This window comes from Sinocyclocheilus grahami, unplaced genomic scaffold (assembly GCF_001515645.1).
Source record: "Sinocyclocheilus grahami isolate Dianchi unplaced genomic scaffold, SAMN03320097.WGS_v1.1 scaffold103.1, whole genome shotgun sequence".
NCBI lineage: Eukaryota > Metazoa > Chordata > Actinopteri > Cypriniformes > Cyprinidae > Sinocyclocheilus > Sinocyclocheilus grahami.
Genome location: NW_015505282.1, coordinates 1,250,535 through 1,269,687, shown reverse-complemented (window position 1 = coordinate 1,269,687; position 19,153 = coordinate 1,250,535). Strand labels below are relative to the sequence as shown.

Genomic DNA, 19,153 nt, shown 5'->3' with positions numbered 1-19,153 from the left:
AAAGGGTAATTGCAACTGTTTTCATGCAAATCGGAGTTTATATCTCACAATTCTGAGAATAAAACGTCAGTGCATGTTCTGACTCATTTCTCACTCGATTTGTAGGCTTTGGTTCATGTGCTTTCAATCATGAACGCTTTTGGCTTTTGGTCTGAGTTTACACATATAAATCATGCATGTTTCTTTTTCTTCAAGGAATGGTTCGTCCAGAAATGAAAACTTATTCTCATGTGGACCACAAAAAACACATTTAACTAGCAGCTCTTTTTCTGTAAAATAAAAGTGAATGGAAATGGGTGCCGTCAGACTCCAAAAACAACTAAAAGCTCTATAAAACTAACCTACTTGTGCACCAAATTCTTCCTAAGACATACTGTACAGACCAAAATATGGAAGCTTGTTTCCGCCAGGGAATTTAAAAAAAAAGGGTAATTGCAACTGTTTTCATGCAAATCGGAGTTTATATCTCACAATTCTGAGAATAAAACGTCAGAAATGTAAGATAAAAATTCAGAATGACATAATTAAAAAAAAAAAACATGATCTGCAAGATGTAAGTATGCAGCTTTTCTCACAAATCTTAGGTTACATCTCACAATTATGAGAAAAAAAGTCAGAATTGCAAGATGTCAATTCAGAATTGTGAGAAATGTCAGAATTGCAGGATAAAAAGTCGCAATTAATCTTGGCGAAAAACAGCAACAACAGTATTCCGAAATGTAAATTCAGAATTCCAAGAAAAAAAAGTCAGTATTGCGAGAAAAAATAATCGTAATTACCCATGGCGGGAAAAAAAAAATCTGATGTAGCCTAAACATGCAACTTTTGCAACTTTTTTTCTCGCAAATCTTAGTTTATATCTGACAATTATGAGAAAAATTGTCAGAATTACAAGATGCAAATTCAGAATTGTGAGAATAGTCAGAATTGCGAGATAAAATTCGCCATTGACTTTTGCGGCGGGAAAAAAAAACAGAATTGTGAGATGTAAATTTAGAATTCCAAGAAAAAAGTCAGAATTGCAAGATGTCAATTCAGAATTGTGAGAAATGTCAGAATTGCAGGATAAAAAGTCGCAATTAACCTTGGCGAAAAACAACAACAACAACAACAGTATTCCGAAATGTAAATTCAGAATTCCAAGAAAAAAAATATCGTAATTACCCATGGCGGGAAAAAAAAAATCTGAAACATTTAAGATGTGGCTTAAACGTGCAGCTTTTGCAACCTTTTTTCTCGCAAATCTTAGTTTATATCTGACAATTATGAGAAAAATAGTCACAATTGCAAGATGCAAATTCAGAATTGTGAGATAAAATTCACCATTGACTTTTGCGTGGGGGAGGGGACAGAATTGTGAGATGTAAATTCAGAATTCCAAGTAAAAAAAGTCACAATTGCAAGATAAAAAGTTGCAAATAACCTTGGCAAAAAAAAAACTGAATTGTGAGATGTAAATTCAGAATTCTGAGAAAGAAACACAGAATTGTGAGATATAAACTAAATTACAAGGCAAAAAGTTGTTGTGAATTGTATATATATATATATATATATATATATATATAGTTTATAACTTGCAATTCTGATAAAAAAAAGTCTAAAATATGAATATAAAATAATACTGAAATAAATGTTGCAGTTACCTTTTTTCATGACAGACACAAGCCCCCAAATGTACGTTTTTACTGAGGGTGAAGAAATGAATATCTTTCCCTCTGCCACAGATCCAAAAGCTCCTGAATATGTGGTAGTGCCTGTGTGGAAGAAGACCGTTATGCTGCCTTTTTGACAGCCCTGTTCACCATATGCTTTCATTGTATGTAAAAGAGCAGCTTGGACATTTCGCTAAACATCTGCGTTTGCAAATAAAGTCATACAGGTTTAGAAAAAACAGATATGGTGACCAAAATCTTTGTATTTATCAATAACTATATACATATATCACAGTATAGTTATTTTTGTTGCTTATTTTATGTTTGTTGTTAAAAATAAGAACCAAGAAGCGCTTTACAAACAATAGGACAAGTATAATAAAACAAAGATACAAATGAAATGAACATTTACGTTTTTCAGGTAGCACTCCAGTACAATAAATGATGTAAACGATGACAGAATTTGACTTTTTGGGTGAACTAACCATATTTGAACCATTCTTAAAACCCCTAGCAACTGCCTCGACTTTACTTTTTGAAACCTAATATGGCACAACTACAATATTTTATATGCTGAAAACACTGGAGTGTGATGGCTGCTGTGGATCTGATCTGAATCTGAATTATGTAATGAGTGATTTTAACCCCAGTGGGAATCCACCTGGCTCTTTCTCTCAGGTATTAAATATCCTTCTGACACATATTTAGCAGTGAAATCTGACCTCCGGTGACAAAACCCCACGAGAAGCCCGGTGCACGAGCATTGTTCACTCAGAGCTCAAGAGAGGTGTTGTGTTGCTCCTGACCTGATTCATCAGCCATGCACGGCAGTCCATTTATTTCAGTCGCTCCTTCATTATGTGATGCATATGTCCTAATGTATAGGTACTGCCCCCAATGTGTTTCTGTAATTGTGTGTGATGTATTTTTTTTACTCTGTTCAAGTTTTAAAGCAACCAGCTTGTCATTTTTTTTCATTGCAAAATTTAAATTTGGAATAAATATGGAATCTGTATATATATTGAATTTGAATGCATGTAATTTACATTTATTGATTTGATATTTGTACTAGGTCTGTGGTTTCTAATCATTTCATGCTCCAGTGTCCATGGACTTCTCAGGGTTCTGCTGCTTAGATTTGTTTGTCTAAAGCATATACGTATGTTTTGAGAGCACTTTTTTTGAGAGAGAGAGAGTCATTTGCTAGGTAAAAAGTAGATGCTTGTATGAACTTCCACTGTCTGATTTGGCTTGATTGCAATAAAAAGTTTTAGTGCTATATCCATTTCATTTTGTTTTATGTCAATACTTAATTTTGCTCATCTTCTGGTCTGGGCAAGGGTAGAGCCTTGAAAGTATCCTTTATAACGTCTTACATATGACTTTATCCAAGGCAATAATAAGTTATAAGTAAATAATAAGTGCAACCTCATATTTAATGCTTCAGATTTAAAAGGCTCAAGAAATAATTGTGAAGGTGGAATATTGGAAACAGGGTGAGAGAGCAGTCGCTTACCAAAATCGCATACTTTTCGTGAAAAAGTATGCTCTATGTCAGGGGTGGCGAACTCCGGTCCTGGAGAGCCGCAGCCCTGCAGAGTACAGCTCCAACCCTAATTAAAACTTACCTGCCTGTAGCTTTCTGGTAACCTTTCAGACCTTGATTAGCTTGTTCAGGTGTGTTTGATTAGGGTTGAAGCAAAACTCTGCAGGGCTGCGGCTCTCCAGGACTGACGTTCGCCACCCCTGCTCTATGTAGTATGAATGAAATTCGGACATACTACATTCACCATGTTTTCACTGCCGGCGTCAGTTGTGGCCTTGTGGGACAGTAAAGTGTCCATTAGATGCGCACTTCAGAATCTCGCCGGAAGTAGTAAGTGATCTGGGAAGTTTCCGTCTACTGTTTTATGAATACTGTGAATCCAGTCACACTAGTCCCATTCTACTTACATTACTGCTTACATACTGTCTTTCGCCTACTATGGAAGTGGGTGTATTCGGGCACGAGATCGGGTCCAACAAAACACAGAAAAACAATTACTGACTAGAAACGAACGAACATTAAAATGTGAGCTTGACGAAGGAACCACAATGTACTAAATACGGAAAGGTCGTGCGTATGTGGGGTAAAGCAGCACTTTATCATACTAGATACATTTGAAAGTTCTGTTATAATGCTACTTCTGTCAGGAGCACTATCGTCAAAATGATAGATACTTAGCAAGTTTGGTTTGGCGGTAAGGTTCTGTTCTGGGCAAAAAACTCCCTGCCCATCCATGCAGCCTGTCATGAATGAGCAGGGAGAGCAGCAATAATAACCCCCCTAGGGTTAACAGAACAGAACAAGGCAGATATCATTAATGTACCTAATGATATTTAAGTGTAACACTTTATTCAAGATAAAGGAGTCTGATTAGCCAGGAATATCAGAAAGCCAAGTCCTGTCTGTGGCGAAAGGAGGAGCTGGGGATGGAGGAGGGTAATTTGCTCCTAAGCAAGCTGAAAAGCTGCTGAATAATACTGAATAGAGCTTATATAGGAATGCCGTGATAGGTGTCGTATTCCTATTGGTAGATGTGATCAGCTGAGAATCAATGTACTAAATATGGAAAGGTCTTTCCTTGCGATTTTTAATTTTTTTTGTGTACAAATGACAATGCTATCAAAACAATCGGCGCTCACTTAAACCCCTGAAAACGACTAAAGCCTGGAATACACTACGTGATTTTTGCCCCAATTTCCCGCTGGTTTACAGTCTGGGAATCACGTAACGTTAGTGTGAAGGTCACAGACTCTGATGCTTTAGCTTCTGACTCTGATTCCATCCAGTCCGAGGAGATCAAACATGTTTGATATTTTGAACCGATTTTAGAACACATATTGTTTTCATTTTTGTTCACCCGTCTCCTAGCAACAAGGCGCACGTTTCTGCATGAGTTTGTTGTGTTTGGAACAACTTTAATGTCTGGTAGTATGTGATCCTCAATTGTGTAGTGTATGATGCCCTGTTTTCACTTGTGACTATTTACATACCTATCTACCTTTTTCTTCAACGCGGAAGTAATGGTGCGTTCAAGTCACGTCGGATAGATCGTATTTACGAGTTGAACGCACATGAACGCCACCACAAAGTCGTTATACGAGTGGGAAATTCTACATTTTCTTTAAGCCCCGAGATTTCGAGTTGGGGGTGTGTCAGTGAGAAACATGGCAGAATCGATGGATGCAACGTCTGTAGTTGACGGTAAATTTTTGTTTAAATTGATAGTTTAGCTATAAACTTAAATTGGCCATGTTCTTGTTACGCAGCTAGTTAATGAAATCCAAGTAAAAAACACACCTGATGCAAGTTCTTTGCTCTTCATTTTCTATAAGCAGAGTTAACAGACCCTGATGTATTTTCTTGTAATTTATTAAAAGAAGGTACACCGCCATCTTGTGCCGACTAAACTGACTTGACGTCGTAATTACGACTTGTCAACTCGTAAGTACGAACGTCCCAGGAGGACTTGAACGCAGCATTAGCCTATGGGCGAGACTTCTGGTTCATTAGCCGCTGTAGATAAATAACGAGGAGAATAACAACGTGCAGTAAACGGTAAAACTGTTTGCACTACAAACCAGTGTGTTCGTAATTAAGATAATCCATTAAAATAATATGGTAAGACACCAATTTTCAAAATCAAGCAGCAAAACGAACTGTTTTGTACAGCTAAAAATAGCTGGACGCAGATGAGACCAGAAGCTAGACCCATAGAATTTACAAATGGCCCAATTTTACACAAGAAAAAGCTCTGATAGTACACGTGTGACGTCACAATTTTCAAAACATTCATATTTTCGTAGTTTACACATAATAAATAATGCTATCGTTAGCAAAAACTTGCATTTCGAAAACCCAATTCTCAAAAGTTGCCATTTTCAGACCCGCAAAGCACCGCTGACACGTAATTAAACAGCCAAAACGCATAAAGTTTTCTGTTAAAAATGGTGTTGTGTAAACGAACACAAGAGATAGCACTTTGTTGTGTTGTGCTTTAAGCATCTTCCCTCTCGTTAGAGACAGAATGGACCCGTTTCACAAGACTGTGATGACGCGTTTCAACGGTCATCAGCATCGTATATCCTCAAAACTTTTTTATAGCCTATTTTATTTTTATTTTTAAATGTATGCACATTTATAACACTATACTTTGTATTATATCACCTTTGCATTAAAATTACAAAAAAACTCGTTAATGCTAATGCGAGGGTGTTTCTAATGCAGCGATAGTAAATTTAACGGTAATTTAACGGTAAATTTAACATTGTTCTCTCTTCTGACCGCCGTTATCAGTCTCTCTAAATTTATTTCCTTTTTTAAAAATCATGAAAACGCTATCGTGGAGTTTTTAGTTTTTTTGGCTATTCGTGCTACTCTCCCATTCACAGCTCTCGACGTTTACCCAACTATGACGACTTCCGCTGCTGAGAAACCCGGAAATGTGAAACAGGTCTTTACTAAAAACTATAATGAACCAAATAAATACATTTTGAAAAGAAAAAAAAAAAACTATAAATGTTACAAATGTAATCAGATTTCAAGTGATTCAATAATTCAGGTTACCTCATTCAGCTGGTCTTGTGAGCTCAATGTCTCAAACAGCTTTTATATAATAGGAATACAGCCTGTACACGATTTATACCTAATTTAAAAAAAAATACTGTCAATTTATTTGTATCTAAACCTATTCTGAGGAAGAAACTAAGTGCTGAAAATACCCACATCACCATTTAAGTTGCTTTAAATATTTGCTAACTTTAACCACACCGCTTTCTCTAAAATCAGCCACTTACATTTTTGGCTTTTGTGTTGATACACATATGTTTGATTTGTCTCGACAACTATTTAAACGTGTTTTCAAGTGAGTTAGAACATTGTATGCGTGTTTCCCCAACAACAGAAGATATAGCGCAGTGTTTCTCAACCAGGGGTCTGTGGACCCCTAGTGGTCCTTGACATAAGGCCAGGGGGTCCGCATAAAGTATGAATTTTTGTATACATTTTGTATATTTTGACATGACATGTTCCCATGAAAGAAAAATCCAATATAGCTGATGATATGGCCAAATACTGGACAAGTCAGCTAACTTGAATTATACTTGACTGCATTTGGTCCTCACAAAGACACAAATGATACGAATCAATTTTGTTCGGAGGGTCCTTGAGGATGGTTCTGAATTGGACTGGGGTCCGGTACGCCAAAAGGTTGAGATTCACTGTTATAGCGCATGGACGCGGTTAAACATATACTAAAAATGTGTTTGTAGACATGTGCAGCAGCGCAGGAGAGAGAGAGAGAGAGAGAGAGAGAGAGAGAGAGAGCGCGCAGTCCTCCGCGCATGCGCAGTGCGACACTGCGGTCCCCAGCGCTTTAGGCTGTGTGGTGCGTTTGTTGTGTCTGCTGGTAAGTAGGTCATTATTAATTATCATAGTAATACATTGTTTGCAATGTTAAGTCACAGCCCAAACTATCGATATTATATAACGGAAGTGTTTGGCATGTGTTAAATTTGCGCTGGGCGTCATTAAAAGTAATGTTTTCCACATTTCCCTTTACTGGGCAAACTGGGCGCTAAATGTGTATAATACAGTGCATCGAGGGAGGTTCGTGTGCAAACCCACTGTTGCATTAGCATCCGTTCAGTCATTCGTGTTTTAATTGCTCATGCAACAATCACACTGCAGCTTGTCTGGATGAATGGCTTTGAGCACAAACACAATCACATCGAGAAGCTTTCGACGAGGCCCTCTGTCTGTTTCATATTTACGCTTCCTGTTTATATGATTGCTGGTCGTTTCAGCTTCGAGATATTACTGTGTTTATGCACTAATACACCTGTGTGGGTCTTAGTTTTAGGGAGCTGAATGTATGCATGCATGTGTTATTGGGTCAAAACAATAGAAACATTGTTGGCACTTCCTAGTGGTGCTATCAGTGATTAAGAGCTTCATGCCATGCTAGTTCTTTTACAATGAACGTGAGGACACCACATATAATTTTAATTATATACATGTTAAACATTTTATTTCCATGTTTTGTATATTTTCTTATGTTTTCTTTAATATAAACACCTCTCTGAGCTAATATACAATGGAATAGAATGGTTGGTTGAATACAATGGAATGGTTGGTCACATCAAAAGCCCACTGTTCTTACTCTCCCACTTATCTGACTGGTTTCTTTAGTAAAGAAGTAGTTAGTGGTGGTTGAGGAGAGACCCCCCATATGATTGTAAAGTGCTTTGGGTGTACAACAATACACAATAAAGCGCTATATAAATGCATCATTCATTCATTCATTCAATTTTGTCTGCTAACAGTCAAGCCTTTGCTAACAAGACGGGCTATTAGCACTTAGTGTAAACAGACAATTCGTTTAAAAGTTGTGCTAATGCAGAAACTGGTTTAACATGAACACAGAAGTCCACACATGAACAAGAAACAAAGCCACACAATGTTTTACTTTCTGTATCTCTGTATCTTGATTAACAGTTGTCTCATCCGTAGTAAGTATTCCATTCACAAACAATACCTAATTTTTACATTTTGTCTTACTTATTGTGTTTTTTGGCTTTTTTGGGTGATTTGTTTTTCACTTCACAAATATTTTACAGTGTGTCATATATAATCTTACCACAGTTTCTCCAGTTTACAGAGGATTTTGTAGTACATCAGAGAGCAGGTTCACTGAATAATCATATCAATTAATATGTTATTATTAATAAGCAGGTTCTTTTTGCTAGACTGTTTAATTCATATAAATAATGTTTACTTAATATATTTAAAAAAAAAACATTTATTTTTGTATTTTGACATGGCACCAACATGCTTTTCTACGGTGGCCGAGAAGTGCAAAGCAAATCACAATTCTGAAAACAAAATAACAAATTACAAATGCAAGTCTAAAAAACAAAATAATTCAGCAAGCACAACAACAATTCAGAAAACATTATAACAAGTCAGAAAACACAATGACAAATCCGAAAACAAATTAACAAGTCAGAAAACACAACGACAGCTGAAGAACAGACACCTGAATTGTTGTTGTGTTTTCTGAATTGTTATTTTGTTTTTTAGACTTGCATTTGTAATTTGTTATTTTGTTTTCAGAATTGTGATTTGTTTTGCACTTCTCGGCCACCGTACTTTTCAGATGATAAAAAGTCCTCAAAACAAAAACTTGTATTATTTAAGTAGCCTATAATTTATGCAGATGACACATTTTCATGTATATTTGCATTTTGGTTATGCTGTTACCAAGTTTGGATTCAATAAAAAAGTACAAATAAATAAATAAAAGTACACCGTGCTGAGTATTATATAATGTAATAAAATGTTAGATTTAACTTTACATTTTCCATGGAAGCCTGTTTTCACCACGCTTTTTTTTTTTCATTATCAATTTTATTTATCACAATTGTGAATTTTGAGTCGAGACCTTGCAATTCAGATTTTTTTTTTTTTCTCTCAGAGTTGCAAGATATGCACTTTTTTACATATCTATTTTAAGAGCCGCCTACTTTCATGGATGGATCTGTCTGGATCACCGTTTTTTTTTTTTTTTTTAATTTAAGAAATATTTTGGTTCTATATATTTATTTAAATGCACAAAATCATGTTACTTTCACAAAATGCATTTTGTAATTCAGACCGACTCTTTCATCTATAAAACTAGGCCTGGATTGGACAAATCAAGACTGCCGATACCCTGTTAGTATAGACAAATAAACACCATTGATCTGATAAACAACGTCAGTCTTCAGAGCTTCCTGATTGACTTGCAGCTCCACAGTCCCTCACCGTGACATTTGTCAGAATGGCTCTGATCTCCATCGAGGACCTCGCCGGATTGGACGATGAGCAGGTGGACGATGACATCACCGACAGCTCTGAGCCAATGGATGAGGAGCAGCAGGACAGAATGTATGCCCACTGGCAGGCGGTGGGAAGGACACACCATGTGTCTGTTCCCGGAGGTGAGATAGCGAGACGTCTCCATGGAAACTGAGTGGCAGAAGAAATGACACTGGCTGATCTAGATCAATGTAAAGCTGCTTTCAGACCAGCAATGAAGTGACTCTGGTTTTTGTGTAGAGATGAGGGGACCCATTGAGGAGATGACGAGGAGGAACCAGACCTCAGAACGAGAGCCAGTGCCTTCTGTCACCATTTCCAGACACGAGAAGGTAAAACCAGCCCACTTGTGCTGCCTGCTATATGTTAGTTTGGAATCACTGGATCTTGAAACATGGGGCAAAACATGTCTACAATTAGGAAAATGGCAACACTTCCACTTTCTGAAATTAATCCGAGATGATCACTAGAACAACTGTACAGTTTTCATTTGCACTAAGTGTAAATAGCAAGTATAGATGCTATGCAGGCTACATCAAGTGAAAATAGCAGTATTTTCTTAGCAATAGATGCTATTTACACTAAGTGAAAATAACGATAGATGCCATTTAGCAGGATTTTCTATATTTATACTACGTATTGCAAATATAGGCAATTATCCTCACCTCAGTATTGTAGTACATTATAAAACAGTATGGAATAATAACAAATTGAGCCTCATTTACGAAACAAACATACGACAGAAAATTCAGTCAACCAAATATAAAAGTTACACTGTTTATTTTAAAAGATCTGCTGTAAAATCAGCGTGCAGCGTCCAAACAAACATTGTTGCGTGTGTGAGGGATTTTACACAGATATTAGAGCATGACTGAAGTATAAAGCCATGTTTAGGCTACATAATGAATAATAGTTATGCAAGCAAATGTTACAAATATGGCAAAAATGGAAACATTTGGATTCTTGTGGTATGAGAGTTTCAGGTTTGCTTGACATTTGTATGCTGTTTGCCACTAGAGCCTAATTTGTGTTTTATTTTATAGTTGAATATATAATTATATAACTACTTATTTTTCATTCTTGTTCGATTCTGAATACCGTTAAATTTAAAATATTTGTTGTAGAGTGAGGGAAACAGGGAAAAATGTTTATATTTAGGCTACCAGTATTTCAATATACATATAAACTAAATTAATTAATGTAGCCTAATTGTTTGCAATTACAAGGTTAACAGGTGTTTCTGGAGTAAGATCAATTTCTCTTTCACGAGATTACTTCCTCTTTTTGGCCGGGTTTCGTTTCTCACTGTCGTAAACGCTCGGGGCGAGGCTTCTAAACCGGGGTGTTTTTAGGGGCGTGATATGCAAATGACGATTGTTTTCTGCAGCCGCATTTATCAACATGCGATCATTCGTACGATGAGATTGGCGGCATACGAATGTTTCATAAATCACACGTGAACTCTGTCGTAAGTTGATTTGTGCGCACGGATCTGCGCTCGTTTCTACGTTAGATTGATAAATGAGGCCCATTGAGTGTAAATGATCATTTTAATTAAAATGATTAAATGGATGGATTATTTAATTCAAATTATTAAATGTATTGGGACTCTAAAGCCCTCCCTACATCCTACCGGATACTTAATACAACTTTTGGATTATTTCCTTCATTTTTATGGAAAATAAATGCTTTTCCGATGTGATATGAGATTTGAAAAGGGAAAAAAAAAGCTGGGCAAAAGGCAGATTCGATATAATCTCTTTATTTTTGTACTTTTAGCATGTTGACTAGTACTCAAGAAGCATTGACACATTTAGTTGTTATTTAATTGTTTTTACTAAAAAGACTTGTTTAAATGTAATTGTGTTGATGAGAGTCTGTGTGTGTTTGTGCAGCTTGGCGAGGTCTTGTACGAGGAGAGAGTGTATCCTCCAGGAAAGTGGGCATGTGTCAGTAAAGCAGACATGCTGTATGAGCAAAGCATCTCCAATGCTTTTATGAAACTCATGCGCTTCATCTGCAAGGAGAATTCAACAGGTAAACTTTTAACCACCAAACTATTTCAAGTCGGTGCTTTGAGACCCTTGCCTTTTATTGTTTGTTACAATTTAGTTTTCTGGGGTTTTTTTTGTTTAAAATTGGTCATAACTTTAAAGCAACTGTATGTAGTTTTGTGAATCTTACAGTTCACTGTCATAATTACAGTGATAGCTGTAGCCTACACATGCTGCGATAAAACAATTAGCTTTTTCTGTGGAATTTCACTCGCCCAACAAACTTGCACAGTCATAGAACAGACGTTTGGGAAATAAACCGAAGCCGTTTGCCTTACTAGAAGTCAGTGTATCATCATGATGACTTTGAAACTGATATTTCAAGGTAAAAACTTGCATACAGCTGTGATTTACATCAAATGTAGACTGGTCAAATCTGAAAAGTAAGAATGATTAACTCTTGGCTAACTGCTAGTTGGTCAAACTAGTTCTTAAGACACAGTTTTATCATAAAGGATATGTTTATGCAACTCGTTCCTGGTATATGACAAAATTAGTCTCAGGTGTGGTTAATAGATGGGTTTTTCTCATGCTTATAAATGGCACATTAAAGGTGCCGTCACATTTACAGTTGTTTGACCAATTGTCGCAGGCGAAATCCATTCATTGCTATAGGAATCCATGCAATCAGGAGGGCAAAAGATTTCTGCATGCGGATTTTGCAGTGGGTCCAAGTTGATCACACAGATTTGCCACGTTGACCAACAGAAAGCTGTTTGGTTTGGAAGTGATGTCCGTTTGAGCTGTGCTTCATACATTGCTACACTGTTTACTGTATAATAATGGACCTTTTCAGCCTGTGCTATTTCACCAAAATCACGCCATACGGCTGTAGAATTAGTTCAAAATCAGGTGGACTGAACACCAAAAAATGTGAATTAAAATAAATGGGCTAAAAATCTATCACTAAAGTGGACCAAAAAACAGATTTGAATCCACTTTGAGTCCAGATTCACACAGAAATGTTGCTAATATCACCACACCTTGAATCAAAATCAGGTGGAATGAACTCCAAATAATGTGAATTTAAATAAATAAGTGGGCTAAAAAACTATCATTAAAGTGGATCAAAAACAGATTTGAATCCACTTTGAGTCCAGATTCACAGACATTTTGCTAGCATCACCATACCTTAATCTGTACAGATAGTTGAATCAAAATCAGGTGGAATGAACTCCAAAAATTGTGAATTTAAATAAATAAGTGGGATAAAAAAACTATCACTAAAGTGGACCAAAAAGAGATTTTAATCTACTTTAAATCCAGATTCAGTGTGAATGCAAAAAATGGCTTATTTTAAGTTCATTATGGGTATGAGTTGTGTTTTATTAACTCACGTGTGACCCCTCTTATAGCATGCATAGTTTCTATTACAATATTCATCATGATAATCACAATGATTGTTTCATATGAAACGTGCCAGTTTCCCAGTTTACTCAGTTTACTCTCTGTGTCTCCAGGACGGTACCTTGGCATGTCAGTACCTGTTGTGAATGAGATTACGATGGCCGACGACGGCACTAACTTCATGAAGGACGTGTTGACGGCGTATTATCTGCCCGCTGAGTTCCAGGCCAGACCACCTGAACCAACCGACCCTGATATCAGAATCGTTCACAGAGACGCGATCCGCGTCATAGCCAGGTACACGACCAAACCAGACCCTTGGAGCCCAGTCTTTTTCATTAGCAATGCCTGCTACAGAATGATTATAGTTTAACTTTTCTTTCATTCTAGGGTGTTTTATGGCACCACAACGGAGGAGACCATCTCTCATCAGATCAGCATCCTTTGGGAGCTTCTGGGCAACTCCGAGGATGTTCTCCGAGACCGCTACATGGTAGCTGTTTACGAGAATCCCGGCGTGCCCCAACGCAGAAATGAGATCTGGTTCGTTCGCCGTGGCTCGTGAACATTTCACAGCTCGCCTGTTAAGACAGTAGAGACGTTTGAGTTGCTAAATGTCTCGAAATGAAGGGGCGGAGCTTGTCACAATCAAAACCCAGTTATCCTTTTGTATTGTTGTGAGTGCGATGCAGAAAACATTTGTTTTTAATCAGTGAAGTAAAGAAACTGCAGCTTATTACACAACTGATACAGATTACACACTAACACTGTATATAGCCTGCTGCTGATTCAGGGTCAACACATGGAAGAGATATCAGTGGGTGACCTGGCATTATTTTTTAACTCGTATAGTATGAAGATTATTCATTATGCTTACTGTGTTTTTTCTGCTTGATTTAAATATTATACACAACTCGAATTCACTTTCATTGTTCAGTTTGTTTTAGTGCAGAAAATTGTTTTTGCTAGGTTTTCCATCGTGCCCTAACATGGTGTTGTCGGCAATGACTCGGATATTATGATATTCACAACTGTGAACCGTAAATCCTTCAATGATGGCATTTTAGTTTGTTGTTTGCTTTATATGTTGATAGAAAAACAAGTTCAGTTTTGAGATTTGCAGCTGCTATTAAGATTCAATACTTATATATTTACAGTTAATGAAATTAAGTAGTCAATTTTGTGTTGGAAAACTGTTGTAAATTAAAATATGTTTTGTACTTTGTGTAACAGACTATCAAAGCATTTATCAGACAATCATCAGCAAGAGCTTTTCCATCTCTAAAACTCAGAATCTTCTACATTTTTATCTTATGGGCCAATTAAATTATTACCTATTAGATATTAGTAGGGTATTACACAAATATGGCAGTGGTATGCTTTTTTTTACGGGTATGCTTGATCTCTTTTCTAAAGATGGAGTCTGCAAGTCTAGTATATCTAAAAACAGCTTTTTCTCCAAATGAATGGGAGCACCTGGCAAAATATCCCTTTGCAGCAGTATTGTATCTGAGCACTATTTGGTCTCAAGGATGTAATTGCATTTACTTATCAGTGTATTTTTTGTTGTTGTGTTGTATGTAATATTGTACAAACGTATGTAAAACATCAGCGCAACTCTTTAAAGCACTGTTTTGCCATTTGATTCCTTGCTTTTGTTACATTGATGGCTTAGGTTGTACTTTTAATTGATATTTGCCTTGTCGAAGTATTTTAAAACTTGCACACACCCCCTCAAGTCTATATAATAATTCTAATAAACTTTACTTAAAAAAAATAGCTTAATATGCTTTGCAAAAAGTTTAATAAATGTATACAAATAATAAATGGTTTAATTAAATTGTTTAATTGTTGTTGTGGATCACTAAAGCCCGAATTTGTAATAAGCAAGTTTAAAATAATTTATATTTAATCTAATTTGCTACGCTACTCTGCTACACGACTCTCAATTTTGGCGGGCTGCAATTCCATTTTCCACCACAGATTTACACTGAACAAATGCGGGGCGCTGTTGAGCCCGACAGGACAGCGGCGGCCTCAGCCCTTAGCACTATACCATTACACATCCTACCTAACTAAGATACGCTAAATTGTAAGATGTCCAACTCCCTTTTTTTTAACTTAAAATAGTCTAGAAACAACGAAAAATATTTGTTGTAGAAACTAAACTAATTACAAGCCCCGCGGGGGCTGCTTGTGACCTCACTGAAATTAATCAGTTCTTCGTTGAACTTCAGTCACCACAGGATGTCTGGTAAGAAGTGTAAAATAGACACGTGACAAGGTGAATATTAATATATAAACAGTGATTATTTACATGTTCATCCACTGAGTTTACAAATGTATGTTAGTTTAATAACTGGACAAATAATTTTCAGTCTGTAAGCCACCATAATCAGCTAATGGATAAAATTATGAAGACAGTTGAGAGGGTATTAGTGCAAATAGAGAGCACACTTTGCACCTGGATGACCTACTATTTTGGATGAGATTCTGAGGTACACATTCAATGGACACTTTACTATCCCATGAGGAGGCCATGGGAGAAGAAGATTTGTGAATGCCGTAGGTCATACAACAATGACAACATGATGAATGTAGTACATCCAGAATACATTCATACACTTTAAAAAAAAATCCGTAAAAAAACGGCAGCTGTGGTTGCCGGAATTTATGTTGTTAAATTAATGTTTATTGCATTATTTCAGTATCAAGTGTGTCACCATGATGGTGTTTAGTGTTTGCGTAAATGACACTGTGCACCTTCTATATGTAAGTATTGTCCTCCTCAGCTCATAGAAAAGCTGTTTGTGATGAGCTTTGGTTCATCATGTGACTTTCTCATCACCACCCGTTTTTTGGTGGTTATCAGTGCATGTCCGAATCTAAAATAAGCTTTCTCTTGGGAGTGGATGATCGTAGATCTCCTTGTAGATGACTGTCAGCTTCACTGGTACAATAGTGAGCAGGTGAGCTGTTAGAAGAACAATTGGGCTCCATTAATTCAAGGTACCCTAGGTAGTGTAGACTAGAATCTATGCTAAGCCGTCAAAATTAGCAGGATCAGCCTTGGCAACCATGTTTGACAAACACTCCCATGAGTGAAGCTGCAGAACCGGGAGCGCCTGTTTTCAATCTCCACACAATCCCAAAGGTGACACCAAAAGTGCTAACTTAGCTTATTCTCTCACCTAATGATCTAGCAAACTAACTCCCATGGTGCTCTGCCTAAAAACTAATGTTGTTAAATTAATGTTTATTGCATTATTTCAGTATCAAGTGTGTCACCATGATGGTGTTTAGTGTTTGCGTAAATGACACTGTGCACCTTCTATATGTAAGTATTGTCCTCCTCAGCTCATAGAAAAGCTGTTTGTGATGAGCTTTGGTTCATCATTGTGACTTTCTCATCACCACCCGTTTTTGGTGGTTATCAGTGCATGTCCGAGTCTAAAATAAGCTTTCTCTTGGGAGTGGATGATCGTAGATCTCCTTGTAGATGACTGTCAGCTTCACTGGTACAATAGTGAGCAGGTGAGCTGTTAGAAGAACAATTGGGCTCCATTAATTCAAGGTACCCTACGTAGTGTAGACTAGAATCTATGCTAAGCCATCAAAATTAGCAGGATCAGCCTTGGCAACCATGTTTGACAAACACTCCCATGAGTGAAGCTGCAGAACCGGGAGCGCCTGTTTTCAATCTCCACACAATCCCAAAGGTGACACCAAAAGTGCTAACTTAGCTTATTCTCTCACCTAATGATCTAGCAAACTAACTCCCATGGTGCTCTGCCTAAAATAAAAACCTGTTTATTTAAATATCTGTTTAGGTTAGTGCTTGTTTGGTACCATCACACTGGCACCAGCATAGCCATGATGAAAAAAATGCTGGTTATCAACTAGCTCCATCATTCTGTTTTGGGAGGTATCTTCAGGCACAAAGATTGCTTGCAAGTCATTGTCTGAGCAGCGAGGAAACAAGTCAGCTGCCTAAGTTTTGGACACAGCCTTCATGTAAACATGCAGTTTTTGGACTGGCCACCGCAAACTCTGACAACTGTCAAAAGTGGCATTACGTCACAAAAGTGTGCACTCAAGAGGAAGACCACAAGGGCTTACAGGGTGTCATCTGGGACAGTCAACAACCAATGCACAGAACACAGCCACTTGTTCCGCTTGGATGTACGTCACAATATGGAAGAGGAGATCTGCTGCTACTTCAGTTTCATCGCAACTTGAAACACTTGCACTGGTTTGTGCACAAACATTTCCAGAAAGACAGAAATGTGGCTCAATGAAGGAAGGCTTTTTATTTACATTCCCATAACTTGGAAATCGCAATTGTAAAATCACCATATTTATTGCAAATGCTTGAAATCAAAGAAATATTTTAAGGGATGGTTCACTCATAAATAAAAACCAAACTGTTGGTGGAAACTTAATTTATTTTTGTCACCATGGCTTCCGTCAGCTGTTTTGTTACCAACATTCTTTATTTATTTATCATACAAGAAGTATGTTTAGTGGCAGCTGTTTAGTGATTGTAAAACATGACAAGGTGCACTTTTTCACTATGCAAAATGCAGATAATAAGCGCTTTGGGTTTCTTCTCACGATATTCTTAGCATGCTATTACATAGCCTTAAGGACCTTTGCAAAAAATTGAAATATACAGACTTTCATGTGCACACGAGAAACCATTAAACTTAGCATATAAGACAATGCACACTGCCATCAGCCCATTTAGCGGTGTGGTGTCTTGGCCGCCACAGATTATCCGTTAAAGAGACCTTGATATATGACACAGTGCCCTAATGAAATCCAAATCTTGAACACTTTTTTGCAGAACCAGTCTTTTTTTATAGCCCCTTGATCTTGGATAATAAGACGATGCACAGAGCCTATTGTGCCATCAGCTTATTTCGTGTCATGGTTTCTCCGGCGCCACAGAGGACAAGTTAAATTGGACATTAGGCCTTGATATTAGAGCAGGGCTGTCCAAACTCGGTCCTGGAGGGCCGGTGTCCTGCAGAGTTTAGCTCCAACTTGCCTCAACACACCTGACTAGAAGTTTCTATGCCTAGTAAGAGCTTGATTAGCTGGTTCAGGTGTGTTTAATTAGGGTTGGAGCTAAACTCTGCAGGACACCGGCCCTCCAGGACCGAGTTTGGACAGCCCTGTATTAGAGGTACTACCATAAGGAAAGCTAAATATTGAGCAAGTAGATCTCTATTCATGTGTTTCCATGCTCTCGTTTTATTTATAGTATGGCAGTGATGCACAAAGGAATTAGGTTATATAAAACTAGAAATGAATTGCATAATGCATAAGCATGCAATAAATTCCTATTTTTATTTATTTATTATTATTATTTATTTTGGTGGCTCTGTATGTTGTCACTTTGAGAAAATCTGTGAAAAAAATATATTTACAGATGACTGTATATACACTCTAAAAAATGCCAAAATATAAAGCTGAAAATAATGCCGTATGAACATTCATGTTAAATATGGTCTGAAAAATCCACTGAGAGGTTTGGGAATTTTGAAATGGAAACTGTGTAGTAACCCTGTGATAGCCATATATGGTCAAATACCTTTTCATTAGCCAGGTGGTTTATAAAGACAGTTTTAAGTAATAAAATTACAATGAGCTAAATTACAATGCCACCGTCTGCAGCAAACCAATGTATCTGGCCAATAGAGGGCAATCGTGCTGAAGAAGGAATGTTTTTTAAGCCAGTTGCTATTCTTTTGAACAACTGTGTTACTTATGCGGCTATTTTAGATAATGCTTAATATAATATTAATACACTGAGTCATTTGAACGGAGTGAAAGTAAGTTGTAAGTGACTGGTCTCCACTTACCTTCCTGCAGCCCGGTAGAGTCCACCCACCTACCCACCCATCCACTCCCACTGCAGAGAGAAACACGACTCCTGCGCTCACACAAACCCCCAGCACTGCCTCAAACTCACGCTCAGAGGGGCTCTTTGTCTGCAGTTCGAGGAGGTTCCGGGTGGATTCAGCATGGAGCGCCTGACACGTCCAACCAAACCCACAGCTCCACATTAACGAGCATGCACTCCTGGAAGACTCGCTGTGCGCAAACTGGATTTTAGCGTTTATACGACAACCCACAATTGCAGTATCTGTACATACACGAACTTTTGAGTCTTTAATTTATACCCGTCGCTTTTC

At 37.4% G+C, this 19,153-nt stretch overlaps 1 protein-coding gene across 2 annotated transcripts; it reads left to right on the top strand.

The window, feature by feature from the left end:
- The first annotated feature begins 7,021 nt into the window (after window positions 1–7,021).
- Window positions 7,022–14,722, top strand: soul4 (heme-binding protein soul4). 2 transcript variants are annotated; one of them, XM_016276540.1, is made up of 6 exons: window positions 7,022–7,102; window positions 9,374–9,674; window positions 9,793–9,884; window positions 11,448–11,589; window positions 13,067–13,250; window positions 13,344–14,722. In XM_016276540.1, exons 2-6 carry the CDS (start codon window positions 9,515–9,517, stop codon window positions 13,516–13,518), a joined length of 753 nt encoding a protein of 250 aa, XP_016132026.1. In that variant the 5' UTR covers window positions 7,022–7,102; window positions 9,374–9,514; the 3' UTR covers window positions 13,519–14,722. The 2 variants fall into 2 exon arrangements, with proteins under 2 accessions (XP_016132026.1, XP_016132024.1); XM_016276538.1 differs by having other exon boundaries at window positions 9,483–9,674; window positions 13,344–14,297.
- The last annotated feature ends 4,431 nt before the right edge of the window (window positions 14,723–19,153 follow it).